The 16,864-nt window shown below is 53.2% G+C and overlaps 1 protein-coding gene across 2 annotated transcripts; it reads left to right on the top strand.

Annotated features, from left to right (window-relative positions):
• The first annotated feature begins 7 nt into the window (after positions 1-7).
• Positions 8-16,859, top strand: Urm1 (ubiquitin related modifier 1). Of its 2 annotated transcripts, XM_004849214.4 has the most exons (5): positions 8-157; positions 4,095-4,165; positions 12,870-12,951; positions 14,427-14,475; positions 14,738-16,859. In XM_004849214.4, the coding sequence occupies exons 1-5, from the start codon at positions 123-125 to the stop codon at positions 14,804-14,806; spliced, it is 306 nt and encodes a 101-aa protein (XP_004849271.1). In that variant the 5' UTR covers positions 8-122; the 3' UTR covers positions 14,807-16,859. The 2 variants fall into 2 exon arrangements, with proteins under 2 accessions (XP_004849271.1, XP_087039242.1); XM_087183116.1 differs by lacking the exon at positions 14,427-14,475.
• The last annotated feature ends 5 nt before the right edge of the window (positions 16,860-16,864 follow it).

The raw sequence follows: 16,864 nt of genomic DNA, 5'->3' as shown, positions 1-16,864 counted from the left end.
CTGGGCTCCGCCTCTTCCGTCCGTGACACCGCCTCTTCCGCCCGTGACGCCAGGCGGCAACCGGAAATGGGCGGGCGCGCCGGAACTCAGGGGGAGTTTCCTACGAGCTAGGCTTCCTCAACATGGCAGCGCCCTTGTCAGTGGAAGTGGAGTTCGGGTGAGTCACAGAGCTGGGGCGCCGTGGGGATGCATTGAAGTCGTTGGGCCCGAAGCTCCTCTCCTGCCTTGGGGCCTGACAAGGCCGAGTTGCCGAGGCTCCGCACCCGCCATGAGCTGTACCACCAGCCTCGAGTCTGAGAGGTTCGGTCTCCCTTGGCGACAAGGCCGTATGTCCGGGAATAGAGGCGCACACAACGGCGGGAGGCGCGCTCCGGGTACTTCACGGTGTCCTATATCCTGTAGGACTCCAAAGGCACGACAGTTAGGCGGCCTCCCCCACAATCTTTACTAGTCTCATTTCCGACCAGGTCCATCTCTTTGGCATCTGAGCTCCTAGAACCTGAAACTACCACTCTTCGATGTCCTTGATTTCCTTACGGGACACTCTCCTTTTTCTTTCCCAAGAATTGAGAGTTTTAAGCAGACTGGAACTTCTTTCAGGATAGTCAGTAAACCTGCTGAGTGATTTCTGAAGATCATGAGAAATGACCAAAGAAATAGTAGGAAATTTCTTTAAGCCATTATCTCGTCCCCCAACAGAAGGTTTGTCATGGTTTCAAAGCTGAGCGTAGTGGCTCACACCTGTGAGCCCAGCACACCGGAGGGTGAGGGAGGAGGATTGCTGTGAGTTCGAGGCCAACCTGGACTACATAGGGAGACGCTGTCTCAAAACGAATAGACAACAACCAAAAAAAAAACCCCGCAAGGCTGAGAGAAAAACTGGAGAATTTAGAAATCAAAAAAAACCAAGAGACCCTAAAAATGGGTGGTTATCATTTCCAAAACACAGAGAAAGTGAGACTGTGAGAGAAAACTATGTGTGAGAAAAGATAGGCTAACGTCCATGTGATAAGAAAGGTCTGGGATGAGCATCTAAAATCTCTGTCCCCATGTTTTTTCTCTCATTGGAAGCCCCATTTCTTTCATGTTTTCTTTTCACTGGGTAGTTCATTCTCTAATCATTTATTTAGTTCCTACCATGTGCCAGGCAGTGGGCCAGATACAGAGAATACAAAGATAAATAGCACTCTGTCCATGCCCTACAGTGTTAAGCATTTCTGTCCCTTAGAATGGGGGCAGTCTCATGAATGATAAATACATTTTAATTGACGATATTGTCTAACTGCTTGGATCCAAGTACACTGGTCTGGCCTATTTTGCTTCACTGACCCTGGGCCTAGCTGTACCCTTCAAGCCTGGGGATTCTAGGAGGATCCATGCTGCCTTGACAGACTGCAGCAGAGTTGGAAAGGAAGAAGCTGCAGACTGCTATCTTTAGGGTTTATCTGTAGCCCACTTGCCTTTCGTTCTCACTGAATCACACGTAGTGTTTGTTTACCAGAGATGTCTTCTGTCTGCCAGATACATGTGGCAGTAAGGAAATAATGAGGAAAACAAAGCCCTTGCCTTCCAGAGTCTACAGACTGACACAATTTCCCCTTTTCTGACATCACCCTCCCTTACTCCCAAGAGCAGTAGTGAGCCCCAGCAAGGGAGGACAACCTTCCTGCACCCACCTTCCCACCTTCACCCACATCACAGTGCCCCATGAGCATCACAGCTTCATGGGAAATAAGAATACCCGAGTTATGTGGCAGACCCAGATCCCTTCTCTCTGTCCACGTATGTTGTACATCTGACCTTTTCATTTCATGCACCTCTTAGCAGCTGTGCTTCATCCTTTGGTCTGAACCTGAGGCTGCCGTCCCCGTCATTCCCCCAGTGGTCCTGCCTCTCCCAGTCTGGAAGGAGTCTGGGGTGTGTCTGTCTTCACTTCTAACCCCTGCCCAGACGTAGTCATGTTGGCCCCACAGCTCTTCTGTGGGCCCTGTAACACCTTTCTCTCTCTCGTCAGTAACCATTTCTGCCATCTTTTATCTTGTCCCCTGAACTGTCCTTAGAGCATTTTTCAGGAAACATGGGACTCAAAGTGTATAGTACAGATGTGTTTTGGGTTCCTTTGGTCCAGGCTATTAAGGCCCAGGTGTGAGATTGCCTTTGTCCCGTTCCATTTTCTCCTCAACAAGTTGGGGAAATATTGGCAAAGACAGGGCACACCACTGACGTCAGAGAAGAGGGCAGAGAAGTGGGCATTTTCATTCATTTGGCAAATATTTATTGAGTCCCTACTGTGTGCAAGGCCATTTTAGGAAGACCAGGTAGAGGGGAAATAAATAAGCAAGTATAAATAGATGATTTTCTTAACAAAATGAAAAAGATAAAATAGAAAAAGTGAGGGCATGGCTGGGGGTGTGGCTTGGTGGTAGAGTTCTTGTGTAGCATGCTCAAGGCCCTGGGTTCCATCTCTAGCAGTACAAAAAGGAAAAGGAAAAGGAAAAGTGAAGGAGTTTGAAGAATGTCTGTACCTGTCGCTGGTATCAGACATATCCCTCATGATGTCAGGTTGTGAGGGTGGAAGCAAGATGGAGGTATCTTAGCTGAGGGTGAATAGGAAATGCTCTAAGATACAGTGGGATTTGGCCTTGAGTCTCTGGGGCCAAAACAGGTTCCTTGTCTGCCTCCCTGAATCACTCCAGAGGCTCAGCATGTATCTTCCCCCATTCCAGATGTGCTGGCAAATGCCAGCCCCTCCCTTAGGACCCAGCAGTATCGGGTCTCTCAGCTACACTGGTCCTCCCTTCATCTGCTTCTAAAGGGAAAAACAGGCTCAGCCTCCGAGCCTGGCACCACCAGATTTGGCCACTCTCAGTTGTTTTCATGGATCCCAGTGCCTCCAGTTCACACCCTTCTTCTCTGACCCCCAACTTCTGAGCCCCTTGCCTGTCACCCTCCCCCACCCCAGCTGCTGCATGTGCCAACCCCTACCCAGGAGAAAACGAGGCTCTTGGAAGGAGATAAATGCAGGCTCTGTGCAGGCTTGCAGCTGAAATGGCCCTGCGCGCGGCCACAGATGGGCCTTTGCTCCCCCTCCACATTTCTGCATCAACAAAGCGTGACCTTGTTTGGATGACAGTCGCCCCATGTTTCCCTCATGACAATGCTTGCCTTGCCTTTGCAAGGCAAAGTCCCCAGTGGGCTGCCTTAGGACATCTCTGTTCCCTGAGATGGGGAAAGGGTGCTGGGGTGGAAGGCATCACATCTATCAAAAGTCTATTAAGACCTTCTCACTTCAGACCCTTGTGAAGTCTGGGATGGGAATAAGGAGACCCAGAGGGAGATGCTGTGTGGGACACAGGGGTCCTGGCTTCTAAACTTGGCTCTGAATATCTCTGCTATCCCACCCTTGGCCAGGTGCTGGGCCACAGAAATGAACTGAACTCTGTCTCCAAGGGGCTTTCTGACCTCAGAGAAGTCATGGGTTGTTTGTTTTGTTTCTGGCAAGGCTGCTGGAGCTGAGCGGGAACCAGTTCGATTCAAATCCTAGTGCAGCTACTGCTTGGCTGACCTTGGACAAGTGACCTAATCTCTCTAGGCTTCAGTCGGCTTCTCTGGTCAAATGGAATCAATGTTGGCCTCCTTCCTTCCCTGAGAGGGCCTGAGGGGGAAAGGAAGTGAGGAACATCTAATAAAAGACCAAGGTGATGTGAACAGTTACTCTTTGCTGAAGCTAAGCCCAGTGGCTCTCTAGGCCTCCTGCACTGTTCTGTGCCCATTTGGCCAAAAGCAAGGGACAGGGATGGGCATTTCCAACGCTGACATAGCCAGGAGAAACTGCTAGATGCACTGAGGTCTCTAGAGTCCTTCCTAGGTCTTTTTGGCATTTTGTTTCTTTGCTTGATTATACACATTCCACTTTACCACATCAGGAAATCACAGGAGAGAATCAGTCACTGGTACTCACTGTGTTCCTGCGCCTTGGTCTCTGCATCTTCCGGGGTTCTGCTGGCAGCCCCATTCTCAGTTCTTAGGCTCAGCTACCTCCTCCCGCTTTCAGGAGCTCACCTGGCTGTCTTTTCTCTGGCCTTCCTTTGCAGAGGCGGTGCAGAGCTCCTGTTTGATGGTATAAAGAAACATCAAGTCACTTTGCCTGGGCAGGAAGAGCCCTGTGAGTATTGGCTTTCTCAGTGCATCTCTGGGCCCCATTGGGCAGGAGTGGGTCTGTGGGGTCCCTCAGCCCCATTCAGATGGGAAGGGGCAGGATTTCCCTGGCCATGGTGAGGAGGAGGAAGCTGCACCAGAACACTCATCTCCCATCTTCTCTGGAGTCAGCCCCCTTCATAGGAAGTAGGTGGGGCAACTTAGTCATTACATGGGGTTTCTGTACTAACACCCTCTAGAAGTTTAGGCCAGTAAGCTGGATGTGGTGGTGCACACCTATAATCCCAGCACTCGGGGAGACTGAGGCAGGAAGAACACCATGAGTTTAAGGCCAGCCTGGGCTCCATAGAGAAATCCTGGCTCAAAAAAAAAACTTTAGGCCAATGACCTCACCTTTCTAAGCTTTAGCACTCTCACCTGCAAAGTGGGAATGGCGATCCATCCGCCAGTCACTAAAAGGAAATAAGTTGTGCCCTGTGTCTCTGTTGTGATATGGCAGTAGGGGAAGGAGCCCACGAAAGTGGCAGCCTCTGCTGAGAATGGAATGTACAAATGGCTGAACAGGCTCCCATTTCGGTATAAGGATTAAGTCTTTTTATTTTTATTAGTACATGTTAGCAGTACATAGTAATAATTACATTCATCTTGGTACATGTACGCAGCACGTCTTGATTCTTTTTACATCCCCTTTCCCCTTCCCTCCCTCCAGCTAGAAAGCCTAGAGGAGGGAGGTTGACTAAGGGAGATAGTGGATTTTTAAAAATTTGTTCATTCAAATACTTGCTAATATTTCTTAAACAAACATACACTAAGCACTTCCTGAGTGGCAGACCATGTCCAGTCATTGAAGAGACAGACATGAGCAAGAGGAGCCAGTCCCCGCCTCCCACTGGGGAGGTCCTAAAGGGTAACCTCTGGGGGTCCAGCTGGGTATAGCTTGGCAGCAGGGCCTTGGTGTGGTGGCCATTAAGGTTGGTTTGGGGTGGTACTGGAGGCTGAGCCCTGAGCCACACCCCCAGCCCATGTCGCGGTCTTTTGCAGGCCTTCAGAGCAGAATACTTGGGGCTGGGAGCCTGGGGAATGGGGTCCCTGTGGGGGACCGTAGGAAATAGTCAAGTGAGGTTTGATGGGATTTTTCTAGAATGAACACAACTGCCAGAAATCAAATGGTTATGATGGCCCAGGTTCCCTGGCTACCCGGCTATTCCTGGCCTTCCCTTAGGTCAGGGGACAGCAGCACAGGTTGGGTCTGTCCGGCAGGTACCAGGATGGAGGACAGTTAGGAGCAGGGCAGTGCTCCCCTTGAGTTGGGAATGGACAGGTGGCTGGCATTAATGTCAGGATGATGAGATTGTGTGTCCCTGCTGGGGAATACCCACAGATGACAAGATGATGTTTCTTAGTTTGACAGATGGCCACACAGCCTTGGGAGGGAACAGAGTTCACTGCCTTCTCACAGATTCAGTCTCAAAGACCTTGCCTGCAAGTTTATTAAAATATCACAATTTATGTTTTATTTCCCCTCAAGTTTGTTTGGCACAAAAACCTACACAAATTTTCCCAGTTCCAGCCCCATCTCATTAATTCACTGACTGAGTACTCAGCAAGTGCCAGGTATAGTAGTAAGTACCTTGTTCTTTCATATAATGGGCAGTATTTTTTGTGGCAGTCACTGTACTTGCTGCTGGGTGTTTGGCTCTTGCCCTGATGGAGTCAACAGTGGCATGGAAGTGGAGCTGGACAGTAAGCAAGGGAACAAATAAATATGCAACTGTAGCATTCCAAACTGTAGTGTTAGTGGGAGGAAATCAAATGGATACTTCCAGCTGCTAACTGGTCAGTGAGACCTCTTTAACTAGGTGGCGATGAGGGAAGGGCCACAGGGTTAAAAAGAAGCCAGCCTGCTGAGTTGCAGAGGGACAGCAGGCACACAAGGAGCCTTCAGGCAGTGAGGAAGCACTTACCCAGGGGTAAGAGGCCTTGGGGTGGACAAAGAACTGAAGGAAGGCCAGGATCATATGGGATGCAGGCTGAGTTTGGAGTGGTAGGAAAAGCCCCAGTTGGATATGCAAATTGTTGGCACAAACTCCTAAGAGATAGCTACCATTATTTCCATTTTAAAAGGTGGAAACCAGTCTGGGCATGGTGGCTCCAGCCTATCATCCCAGCACCGTGAGAAGCCAAGGCAGGGGGATCACAAGTTCCAGCCCAGCCTAGGTAACTTAGCAGTTTAACAAGATCTTGCCTAAAAGTAAAAATGAAAGAAGGGCTGAGAATGTAGCACCATGTGAAGGCCCAGGGTTCAATTAGTCCCTAGTACTGTGGGGGGTGGGGGGGCGAGTAGAAAGCAGGCTAAGGATGTAGCTCAGTAGTACAGCACTTGCTTAGCAAGCCTGAGACTCTGGGATCAATCCTCAGCATCACTAAGTAAATACTGGAAACCAAACTCAGAGATTCCAGGGGTCTCACCCCAAGTCATACGGCTATTTAAATGCAAGTGATGGTAACCAGAGCCAAATTCAGGATCTCCAAGTCCTGTTACTGCTACCCGCCCATCACCATTTGACCCAAGCAACTCCCCGACATCTCTCTGGCATCACTCTAATATCTCTCACTGTTAACCTATCTTCCCATTTTTACCCTTTGGTTCATTCCTTCTTGCCTTCAACAGCTACTGAGTTCAGTTTGTGTCATGTTCCCAGTGCATACTATCTGTCATCCAGGAAACCAGACCTGAGAAAGACAGGAAGAAAGAATGGATTTGAGACACAGCCACAGTTACCTAAGAAAGGAAGCTAGTCTAGCACTTGGATTTCTTGTCCTTCATCCTCTAGCCACTTGTAGTGGGAAGGTGGGAGGCCACACTCCCCAACACTCTGGATGGAAGGAAAGGAAACAGGAGGGAAGACAAAGTATCTTTAGCTCACTATTTGGGCCCCTGCTATGGGTCTCTACTTGTTTTAGCCATTTTTACCTTGGTGTACATGGAGGCATGGGTCACACTGTAGCCAGGAGTTAGTTGGCAGCTGCTAGGCCTTATCCTGGCACGTGAGCCCAGCGGGAGGGCAGGCGCTTGGTGCTGTGGGGAGAGTCTTACTCTCTCCCAAACCCATGTCCAGATCCATCATCTGGCAGCCTTCCCAGGCCAGAGACTACCACTTGGCCAAGCCGATCTTGGAGGCTTTGGCCAAAACAGCAGCAGCCACAGATTATGGATTGTGACAGGTCCCGCAAACAAGGGGATGCAGGGGTCAGGAGAGAGCCCCCAACCCAACCAACAGTGAGAGGAGAGAGTGGGTGAGGCCAAAGAGTCTGAGACCGCAAGAAAGGAGCCCTGGCAGTGTGCCGTGCATGTCAGTGATTCGCGGCCCTCTTGTTTCCCTATCTGTGGAATGGGAGATGGGCTGTTTTTTATTGAGCTCAGTATCTGTTGACATCTCCAGTTTGGAAACGTTGCTTCCAGATCCCAGTACTTCACTTCTGTGAAGTAGAGTGTGCAGAGCCAGTGAGAGCTTTCATGTGTATGCACGCGCACCAGGGTGGTTGGTGAGATCCTCGAGCACCATCTTGAAGAGTGGATCATCTCCGAGACTGGCTGGGCTTGGTAGGATCAGCACCAGCCAGCTCTGACCTCTTCCACTGCAGGGAGCTGGCTTTTATGGCTCAAGGATCCCTAGCTCCAGGCTCCCAGGCCTGGCTCCGGGTAGGAGACTGCCTGCCTCACCTTTCCCTGTCCCGCTTCCTCCACCCTGTCCTGTGCCCTCCCCTCTGGCTCAGCTCACATTAAAGGGTGACTGGCGAGGGAGGGCAGGAGCCGAGTAGAGCTCTTGGGCACTTTAAACTGCTTAGCATGCATTTCACAGCCTCTCTGGGGCCAGCTGTTCCTTTCTCTGCTCTTGGTGCCTGTTTGCTGATCCCCTCCCCACTGCCCTCCATCCCGCCCCCCCCCCAGTCCCTGTGCAAAATTGATTTTGAAAAGATCCACTTTCTGCTTAATTAAACAATGAGGAGCGTCCCCTCACACATCTGTAAACCTCCTTCTGAGGCCAGTTTAGCCCACAAACTGCTCCATTCTTACCCCCATTCACTTGTAAATGGAGCCTCGAGGTTCCCTCCACCCACTTCTCCCCCCACCCCTTGCTAGTGCTTTCTTCTCTCTTTCAACTCGGACCTGGGGTGGGCTCCTCGGAGAGCCCTGACTTGGAGCTTGGTGGACTTACTGGGCATCAAGCTGTTTAACCTATAGCAGAGATGTAGCGACTCAACATCTCCCAAGTCTGAAGGGCCGGTGGGGATGAGGGGACACATTTGTTGCTGTAGGCCCTAGGGACCAGCAGGCCCAGTGGTGGCAGCACTTCTGCTCTGAAGGAAAGCGCACTTAGAGCTGCTTACCAGGAGGTGACCTCCTGTCCCCAAGGCAGGCTGGGTGAGGGCCTCTTGCAGCTGGGATTCAATGGCAGGGAGATCTTGAGGTCATTCTCTTTCAGCTGACCCTGCCACAGTGGGAAGTCAGTTTCCCCAGACAAGAGCAAGTCCACTGGGCTGAGATTCCTGCAGGAGCTTTCATGGGCATGCTGTAAGATGGGTTTGCCACATGCTGTGGCAGCAGCCTTTACCACAGGGTTCCAGAAGCCCAGAGGACAAGGAATCGAAGTCACTTGATCACACAACAGCACTCTGTTGGCCTGCTTGTTAGTAGCATGCCTTAATCCTCTCAGCAAGCCTGAGGAGTATGGATTATTGTCTCCCTTTGTCAGAGGACAGGTAGCACCAAGACAGGTGACATGACGTCCTACTCACTGTCATCTCACCCACAGTGCAGGTCCTTCTGGCTCCAGAGTAGAGTAGCAGCTCCCATCCCTTGCTTACCTCAGGTGGGTGGGCCAGGACCCAAGGCCTCCCTACATGTCAGGGCGCTCACCTCCCTCCCCTGGTGCTGTGTGCACTGGTGTCCTGGGGGCACTGAGCAGCCACTGGTGTCTTACAGGTCTGAACATCTAAAATGCAACGAAGCAGACAGGTGGGTGCAGTGACAAGTACCTGCAGCCCCAGCTTCTCAGGAGACTGAGGCGGGCTTGCCTGAGCTTAGAGTTTGAGGCCAGTCTGGACAGTAGAACAAGACCTGTCTCAAAAATGGGGGCATGCAGGAGTTGGGGGTGGGGGTGGATAGTGGCACACACAGGCGGAGCAGAAGTTCAAGGCCAGCCTGGGAAATTTAGCAAGACCCTGTCTTAAAAAGTAATCCGTAATTAATATATTATATATCACAAACATATACTAATAAAAAAAAGAATGGATGATAGGAAGCAGAAAAAGATAAATAATTAAAAAGGGCTGGGGGCTGGGTGGGGATTTAGCTCAGTGCTTCTCCCGCCTGTCTCGCAAGTGCAAGGACCCGAGTTCAATCCCTGGTACCAGGGAAAAAAAACGGGCTGGGGGTGTAGCTTGGTGGTAGAGCACAAGGCCTTGGTTTCGATCCCCGGTAAGTAAGGAATGAAGGCTAGCCAGTGCCTGTACCCCTCACCGCTCTCCTGTTGCTCCCATTCCTGTCCAGCTTCTTGTGGGAAGGCACTGGACCCCACAGAAAACCCCAGCCAGCCCAGCACTACCCGAGTAGTGATGCACCTCACTCCCCAAAGCTGGGGGCCAGGCCAGTGGGCAGAGGATGTGGAAGCCCAGGACAGCAGAGAAGGCAGAGGAGACAGGTTCTCCCTCCGATGCAGGCATAGTCATAGCATCGCTGTCAGGCACAGTGCCAGGAGCTGTATCTGTGGATCATTTTACTCCATCCTCAGAACACCCCTGTAAGGCATTCTGACCACCCTATTTCACACAGCAAGGAAGGTGAGCCTCTGAAAATTCCTTTCCCAATCTCAAGTAATGGAAATGATGGCGTCCAACTCCCAACACCAAATCGGCGCTGTCACCGTGCTTTCTATCCCTGACTCGGCAGTTGTCCACATGTCCAGCAAGCATTCTGAGCCCAATGGTGCTGAGCCCTCTGCCCCTACTCCGAGAATGAGAACAAAACTAAAAACGCTCATGTTTGAGCTGCATCTTGTTTGACGCATCAAGGGCTCAGGGCCTTTGGAACACACTTGGCCTGGGGTTCCTGGTGCGAGTGGCCTCATCCAGAGCAGACCCCTCATGCTGAGCTGTTTGCCTTCTCTGCGCTCCCATCCTGAACCTGCCAGTTCCACCTGCCTTAGGTCTTTCCGAGTGCAGCTCCCCCACTTATCCTTCAGGCCTGAGCTTCAGTGTTAACACGCTTGGAAAGGTCTTTCCTGATCCAAAACAAAGGAGGTCAATTTATCACAACTAATTAAGTAATGTCTGCCTCCCCTGCTGGCCTCTCAGCTTGGTGAGAGTAGGCTCTGTGCCCATCTTGCTTACTGCTGTCTCCCTTGCACTTGGCACATAGTAGTTGCTCAGTAAATGTTTGTCTTGTGAATGATTCCATGGGATCCCAGGAGGAAGACGGCCCTCAGTAGGAGTACGAAGGCAGGAAGACACAGAGTAGGAAAGTGGAAGTGAGACCCCCCCCCAGCCCCCATCTATCCCAAAGCCATCCCCAAGCTACCAGCCCCTGACTCTGCTTAACCCTTCCTCCTCCCCTGGGCCCCTTTGGAAGCCGACCATCTGGCTGGAAGCCTATTTGCATATTGTCTGGGCCTCAACAAGCTGAGCAAGATGTCCCAGGGGATGTGTTTCAGACCAGGCCAAGTGGCCCTTGCAGCCTGCGAAGGGAGCCATGAGTTCCACCTCTCCCCACCCCCAAATCCAGGCATGGGGGAACAATACGGGTGGTGATGCGGTAGCCTCACCATGGTAACAGGCTATCAAAAATGTGTGCAGGCCCGGGGTGGGGGCAGGCAGAGGAGGGAGGGAGTGACCTCAGCAAACAGGAGCATCATGATAAATGAGCCAGCACCGGGACTCATCCCCCGGCCCACCCCCTGGGACTCCACGACAGTACCATCACGTGAATGACCCCACCATGACCACTGGCCCTCCCCCACCCTGGAGTCTACTCAGCATAGCAAGGTGCCCTTCCTTTGGAGGATCAGGGCTGCTCCCCAGCTGAGTCCTGGCTCTGTGGTGAAGGCCATTTAGGTCTATGGAGGTACAGCCCATGGTCCCCAAGCCAGGTGCTGCCCAGTGCCTCTCATGCCTCTGCACACACAAGCACAGCCTCACCCGCCAAGGCTGGCGATAGATATGTCAGGCCCTGGTGGCTCTATCGAGCGGCTACAAGATGTATGGGCTGGCGGCCTACCAGACAGTGGTGAGATGGAGGCCAAGAGGATTCAGGGCCAAAGGGAAGCCTCTGGAACCTCGACCTCAGGAAGGAGCCCACCACAGAGCCAAGTAGACCACAGCTGGCTGCAGACAGGCTCTCCCCACCCCGTGCATTCCAGGGACTAGGGACTCCAGCCTGCTTTGTTTAGAAGGAGGAATTAATATTGTAAGGCACCAGTCTCAGTCATAGACACTTTGCCTGTGGCCTGTGCACTGCTGGCATCAGATCCAGGGGTGTTGGCGCTGAGCAAAGAGGACCAGTCCATCCAGGCTGCATCCCTCCTGCCAGGGTGGTGTACAGGCCAAGGAGAGTGCCTTTGGCCCTGCTCAACGCAGAGGCTGAGCATGTGCCATGTCCATGCTTCGGGGCCCACACGCTGGGGGCAGAGTGAAGCAGCCTGTCCCTTACCTCACATTGGGACCCTTGGCCTAGGCTGGTCAGCCTGGCCCCTGCCGGGCCCTGCCCCAGCTCAACCCTGGAGCTTTGTCTCGGGCACATCCCTGACAGCAGAGCCCACTGAGATAGACTTGGAACAGATGCTGGTTGGGCCCAAGTCCCCCACTGGCTTCCCAGAGACTGGGTTGTCTCCTTAGAGTCTTTGTCCTTAGGTCACCTTTAAGAAAGCAACCCCCAGCAGCCTTAGAACTGTGTTTGAGGGATCGATGGGAGAGACCCTAGGTACCAAAGAGTTCATAGGGCTGGCTCCCAGTCCTGGGGAAGGAGAGGTGACCTTGGGGACAAAGGGACCCAGTGGCTGTCCCAGAACACCACTCCCCCAGGAGGCAGGACCTGGTGTTTACTGAGGAGATGCCCTTCGACCCTGAACCCCTTGTTCTTCAAGGTGGCTGTTGCTGGCCTGCGGGGGCTGTGGGAGGAGGAGCCGTGAACAGTGATTTGTCAGCATCCCTGGCCGGTGAAGGATCCTCCACTCCCTCTGCTAGAGGAAATTAACTGATGCTATCAGCTCAGTGATTGTTTTTCTCCCCTCACAAAAGGAAATATATCCAGACCCCTCCAAGAGCAGCCGAATCCCCCATGTGGGACTGGCTGGAGAGATAAAGGTGGAAGGGGCTCTTTGGGCCCTCGGAAGCCTGCCTGGCACTATCAGACCAGTTTCCAGCACTCATGCGGAGGGCTCTGTGCCCTGGCTCTTGGATGTGACAGTTTCTCCCACTGTCTGCCTCTAGTCCTTACTAGAGGTAGAGGCCGATGCTTCTCAAGGCCAGAGGCCACTTTCTCTGAAGACCTCGCGTTCATTTCCCTATCTTAGGAACACACAAGTTCACGAGCATCACAGTCTGATCTAAAAGAGGCCTTGGGACCCCCATGTTTGCTTCCTCCTGGGCCAGGCAGGGCTTTAGGGTTTAGGACTCTGGTCTGACGTTAGTTTGTTCTGTGCCTTCCTCTCCAGGGGACATCCGGAACCTCCTTGTCTGGATCAAGAAGAATTTGCTAAAAGAGCGGCCAGAGCTGTTCATCCAGGGAGACAGCGTGTGAGTCCCCTTCTTCCTTCCCTGAAGAGGGCAGAGGGAGGGAAGGATGTCGGAGCCCCTGTCCTTGAGTTCAGCCTCGGCCTCCTCTGTCCTTGCCTCCCTTTGTTCCCTCTGACTCCTCTAAGGAAGGCGCTTCCATCCAGCTCTTGTCTCTTTTCAATTTTCTCATTACCACAATGGACTCTTGGGCATTTGTTAAAAACCCAGATGAAAGGATCCTGGTAAATTTCTCCAAAATTAATAGCATTATGCCTTGTGGTTGCCACAGATTTGCTGTGGAACCTTAGGCGACTTCTTTTGCTTCTCTGGGCTTCAGTTATCCTCTCCATATGGAAACAACTAAGAAGTTGCTGCCCACTGTCACCTCAGCCCCGGAGTGTCTTGGACAGTCCTTTCCCATGAACTTTCTGTGGTGATGGAAATGTTCTGTATTTGTGCTATCCAGTGTGGTAGCTGCTGCCACGTGGGGCTGTTGAACCCTTGCAGTGTGGCTGATATGACTAAGAAATTATAACCATTCCATTTTATTTCACTATTTGAAGAGCCACCAGTGCCCAGAAGATACTGTGCAGGACAGCACAGGGCTGGGATTTCAGAGCGTCGTTGGGTGCACACTCGTACGTACTCAGGCACACACTCATGTGGTCTCCCCGACCTGTCCCAAGCCCAGCTCCTAGCAAAGAACAGGGTTCCGTGTAGCGAGAAGTCACTTTACTTCTCAAACCAAGACAGCCTCCTGTGGTAGAGAGGTGAGCAGCACAGTTGAGCAGCGCCTTCATCTGCCTCGAAGCATAGGTCACCAACAGGCCCTAGGGGCCAGAGCTGCCACCAGGTCCTGCTTCAGATTGTGCTGCAGCAGTCCTGGAGGCCACATGCAAGGACAGCAGCGCTTCTTGGGCTGCTGCCAGCAGGAGCGAGGCTAAGCTTAACATTCAGATGCTCAGGGCCACAGGCACTGTCCCTGACCCAGAACAGCCAAGGAGGCCTCACCAGGATGGGCATGGATGAGGCTTAGACACCCGAGATCTCCTTTCCAGGGCCTAAGATGTTAATATTGAAAGTGGTGGCTCCTTCTGGGCTGAGGATTTAGCTCAGTGGTTCCACAGCCTGCCTCACAAGCACAAGGTCCCGAGTTCAATCCCCAGTACCAAAAATAAGAGAAAAAAGTGGCTCCTCCTACTGGGTGTGTGACTGGCAGCATGGCAGGCCCCAAACTCATGTTATCATGGCCTTGCGGGCAGGCAGCACAGAGAAGCAAACAACTTGCATGAGGTCTGGCTGGTGGTGCTGGCATCTGTACCCATTTTCCACCTGGTCCCAAAGGTCTTGACTTCTACAGACTGCAGCCCCACTCCCTGAGAGGTCTCTGACCAGACCTCAGGAGGAAGCGCTCCCTGCACTCTCTCCCATGGCCCAAGACTGTGCCTCCTGCCTTCGCTTTTGCTCCCTGCTACTCACCACCATCTTTCCCACAGGCGGCCGGGAATTCTGGTGCTGATTAACGATGCCGACTGGGAACTGCTGGTCAGTACTGGGGACTCCTCTCCTGGCCCCTGCTGCTTCAGTGGGAGTCTGAGGCCCCTCATCAGGGCCAGCGAGGGTGGACAGCCTCTGTCCCACTGCAGCAGCCACACTGAAGCTGCTTGAGTTCCCACCCCAAGTGCAGAGGGAAAGGGCAGCTGGAGGTTTGCTTCTTGATGTGTAGGGTGCCCTCTCCCCTTTGCCTCCTAACACCTGGGGAGAAACCGGGCTCTGCCCTGATGTCCTCTCCTCTCTCCTGCCCCAGGGGGAGCTGGACTACCAGCTGCAGAACCAGGACAACATCCTCTTCATCTCCACGCTGCACGGTGGCTGAGGGCCCCTATGCCCGGGCCCTTGGAAGGGGGAGCACAGAACAGTCAGATATCTCCTTGGGCCCCGCTTCCAGGTCTCCCTGTCCCCCTTGGCTGCCTTCTTCCCTGCTCTGTCCCTTGAGTTCCCTCCAGGCAGGGAAAGGAGGCCAGGTGCTAAAAATGAGCCTTTCTGGGCACATGAGCAGGGAAAGCAGTCTCTGGGGGCGTCCCCTCCAGTGTGTCAGGAGTGGCAGGGGCTCTGTGGCCAGGTGACCCAGCTGCCTTCTGCTCTGTGTGTCTCAGTCTAAACGCTGAGTGACTGCCACCAACGAGGCACCCTCGCTGCAGGGCCATCTTGTAGGGAAGATGAATGGGCCTGAAGAACTGAAGGTGGGCCCCTCCCTTCCAGAGATCCCAGGACTCTTCGCCTCAGTTTCCCCATCTGGACAGCAGAGGGCTGTGCCTGTCCCCCACTGATATCATTATGGAACCCCAGCTGGGGTCCCCTATTCAGTGCTGACCCCCTTCCCCCAACCCAGCAGCTGCTCTCCCAGCCACACCCCTCCTCCCCTTGCTCCCCAGCCCTTGACCCTGCCCCCCCCCGGCCACCAGATGGGCTCCTGAGACCCTCCCCAGTCTTTGTACCGCTCATTCTGCTGGGAGTGGAAAGGGAGGAAGGAGCCTGACCTTGGACTGCCCAGCAGAGACCTGGCATAGGGGTCAGTGTCCGTCAGTTGCTTCCTCTGCAACAACTGAGTATTTATAGTGTCTAAACTTGGGGAGATACTTGATGACACAAGTTAGGGTTGCAAGGAAGCAGGGTAGGGGCAGGCAGCACGTGGTAGGCAGAGCGGTTTGCCCCACCTCCCTCCATGCCTTCTGGAAGTCTAGGGGTCTGGTTGCCTGCAACAGCTGGCCTTGGGCAAATCAAAGCCTAGGTTGTTCACTGGCCTCGCTGGGAGCTACCTCCTTAGAGATGGGAGGTGCCGCATCTGTCCCCTGCCACAGCCCTGGGATGACCTCCTGTCCTCTGCCTAGGGGTCTCAGAGCTGCCATGCGCCCGAAAGGCTGAAACTCAGACTGCCCTGTAGAGTGGTCCTGTAGGGGTATCTGGAGAAGGAGGTGCAGGGCCAGTCTGCAACCCAGGACACAACCCAGCCAGGCTTTGTCCCCTCACCTGCACCCAGATCCCCTGGCCCTACACTAGGAATGGCATGGAAGACCTGCTGAACCCCCTTGCCTTCCATAACCTGGAGAAAAGAGCTTTGTCTTGCCGGAGGGAGACCTTAAAAAAGAATGAGGGCACCAACATCATCCTGCCAAAGCCCAGAACATTGCTTTTCATTAAATGTCGATAATTTAAGGTGGAAATTTCTCATCCTGTGAAGACAAAAGCATCAAATGTCCTGGCATTGCTGGGGGGTGCCCCTCATTCTCTTAGGGGACAGATGACCTGGCCAGTGGACTTCTCCAGCCTGCTGCAGAGAAGGCTCCTGGGAGTGGTGGGGACAACCATGTTGGGATTACAGTAGGGGCCGGGCTCACCAACCCTCTCTAGGCAGGGCTGAGGTCAGGGTGTCCCTAATGGGGGACAGAGCAGGGGACCTGCAATGGCCCGACAGCCTCACTGCAGAGGGTCAGCCTGACCTGATTCCTGTAGGCTGGAGGTCCTGCCTCCCTCCAGCTCCTGGGCTACAGACTGGCCGGCTGTCCCACAAGGGATCCCAGGTCCTGGAAACTGGGTCTGGGATTCCTCTCCATGGCTGCCCAAGAGGGGTTGGGGCTGAGAGATGCAGGGTGTCCCTGCCCCCACCGCACTCCAGTTAATGCTGAGCAGCAGAGCAGGAGAAAGGCTCTGGGGGAAGCTGGGTTCTCCCTGCAGCAGGGATGCCTGCGCCTGGGTGAGAACTGGCCAGGGTCGAGGCAGCCTGGACCCCGAAGGTCTCCAGCCCCATCCTGAGCCAGAAAGGGGTCAGGACAGGTGACTCTGGTCCACCAGCAGCAGCTCCCAACAGCCCCCTCCCAAGCAACTCCTGAGCCCTGCTTTTGAGAAAATAAACGAATAAATAAACCCCACTATC

This window comes from Heterocephalus glaber, unplaced genomic scaffold (assembly GCF_053883595.1).
Source record: "Heterocephalus glaber isolate CG9 unplaced genomic scaffold, H.glaber_assembly_v1.0 deba00001479, whole genome shotgun sequence".
In the NCBI taxonomy this organism is placed as follows: Eukaryota; Metazoa; Chordata; class Mammalia; order Rodentia; family Bathyergidae; genus Heterocephalus; species Heterocephalus glaber.
Note: the sequence above shows the minus strand (reverse complement) of the source record. Positions and strands in the feature narration are given on the sequence as shown.

What these genes read in the sequence shown, in the direction of transcription:
- Urm1 (XM_087183116.1), top strand. Translation starts at nt 123, where the DNA reads ATGGCAGCGCCCTTGTCAGTGGAAGTGGAGTTCGG. An exon ending in TCAGTGGAAGTGGAGTTCGG is followed by an intron (nt 158 to 4,094) that starts GTGAGTCACAGA and finishes CTTCCTTTGCAG; the next exon opens with AGGCGGTGCAGAGCTCCTGT. An exon ending in TTCATCCAGGGAGACAGCGT is followed by an intron (nt 12,952 to 14,737) that starts GTGAGTCCCCTT and finishes CTCCTGCCCCAG; the next exon opens with GGGGAGCTGGACTACCAGCT.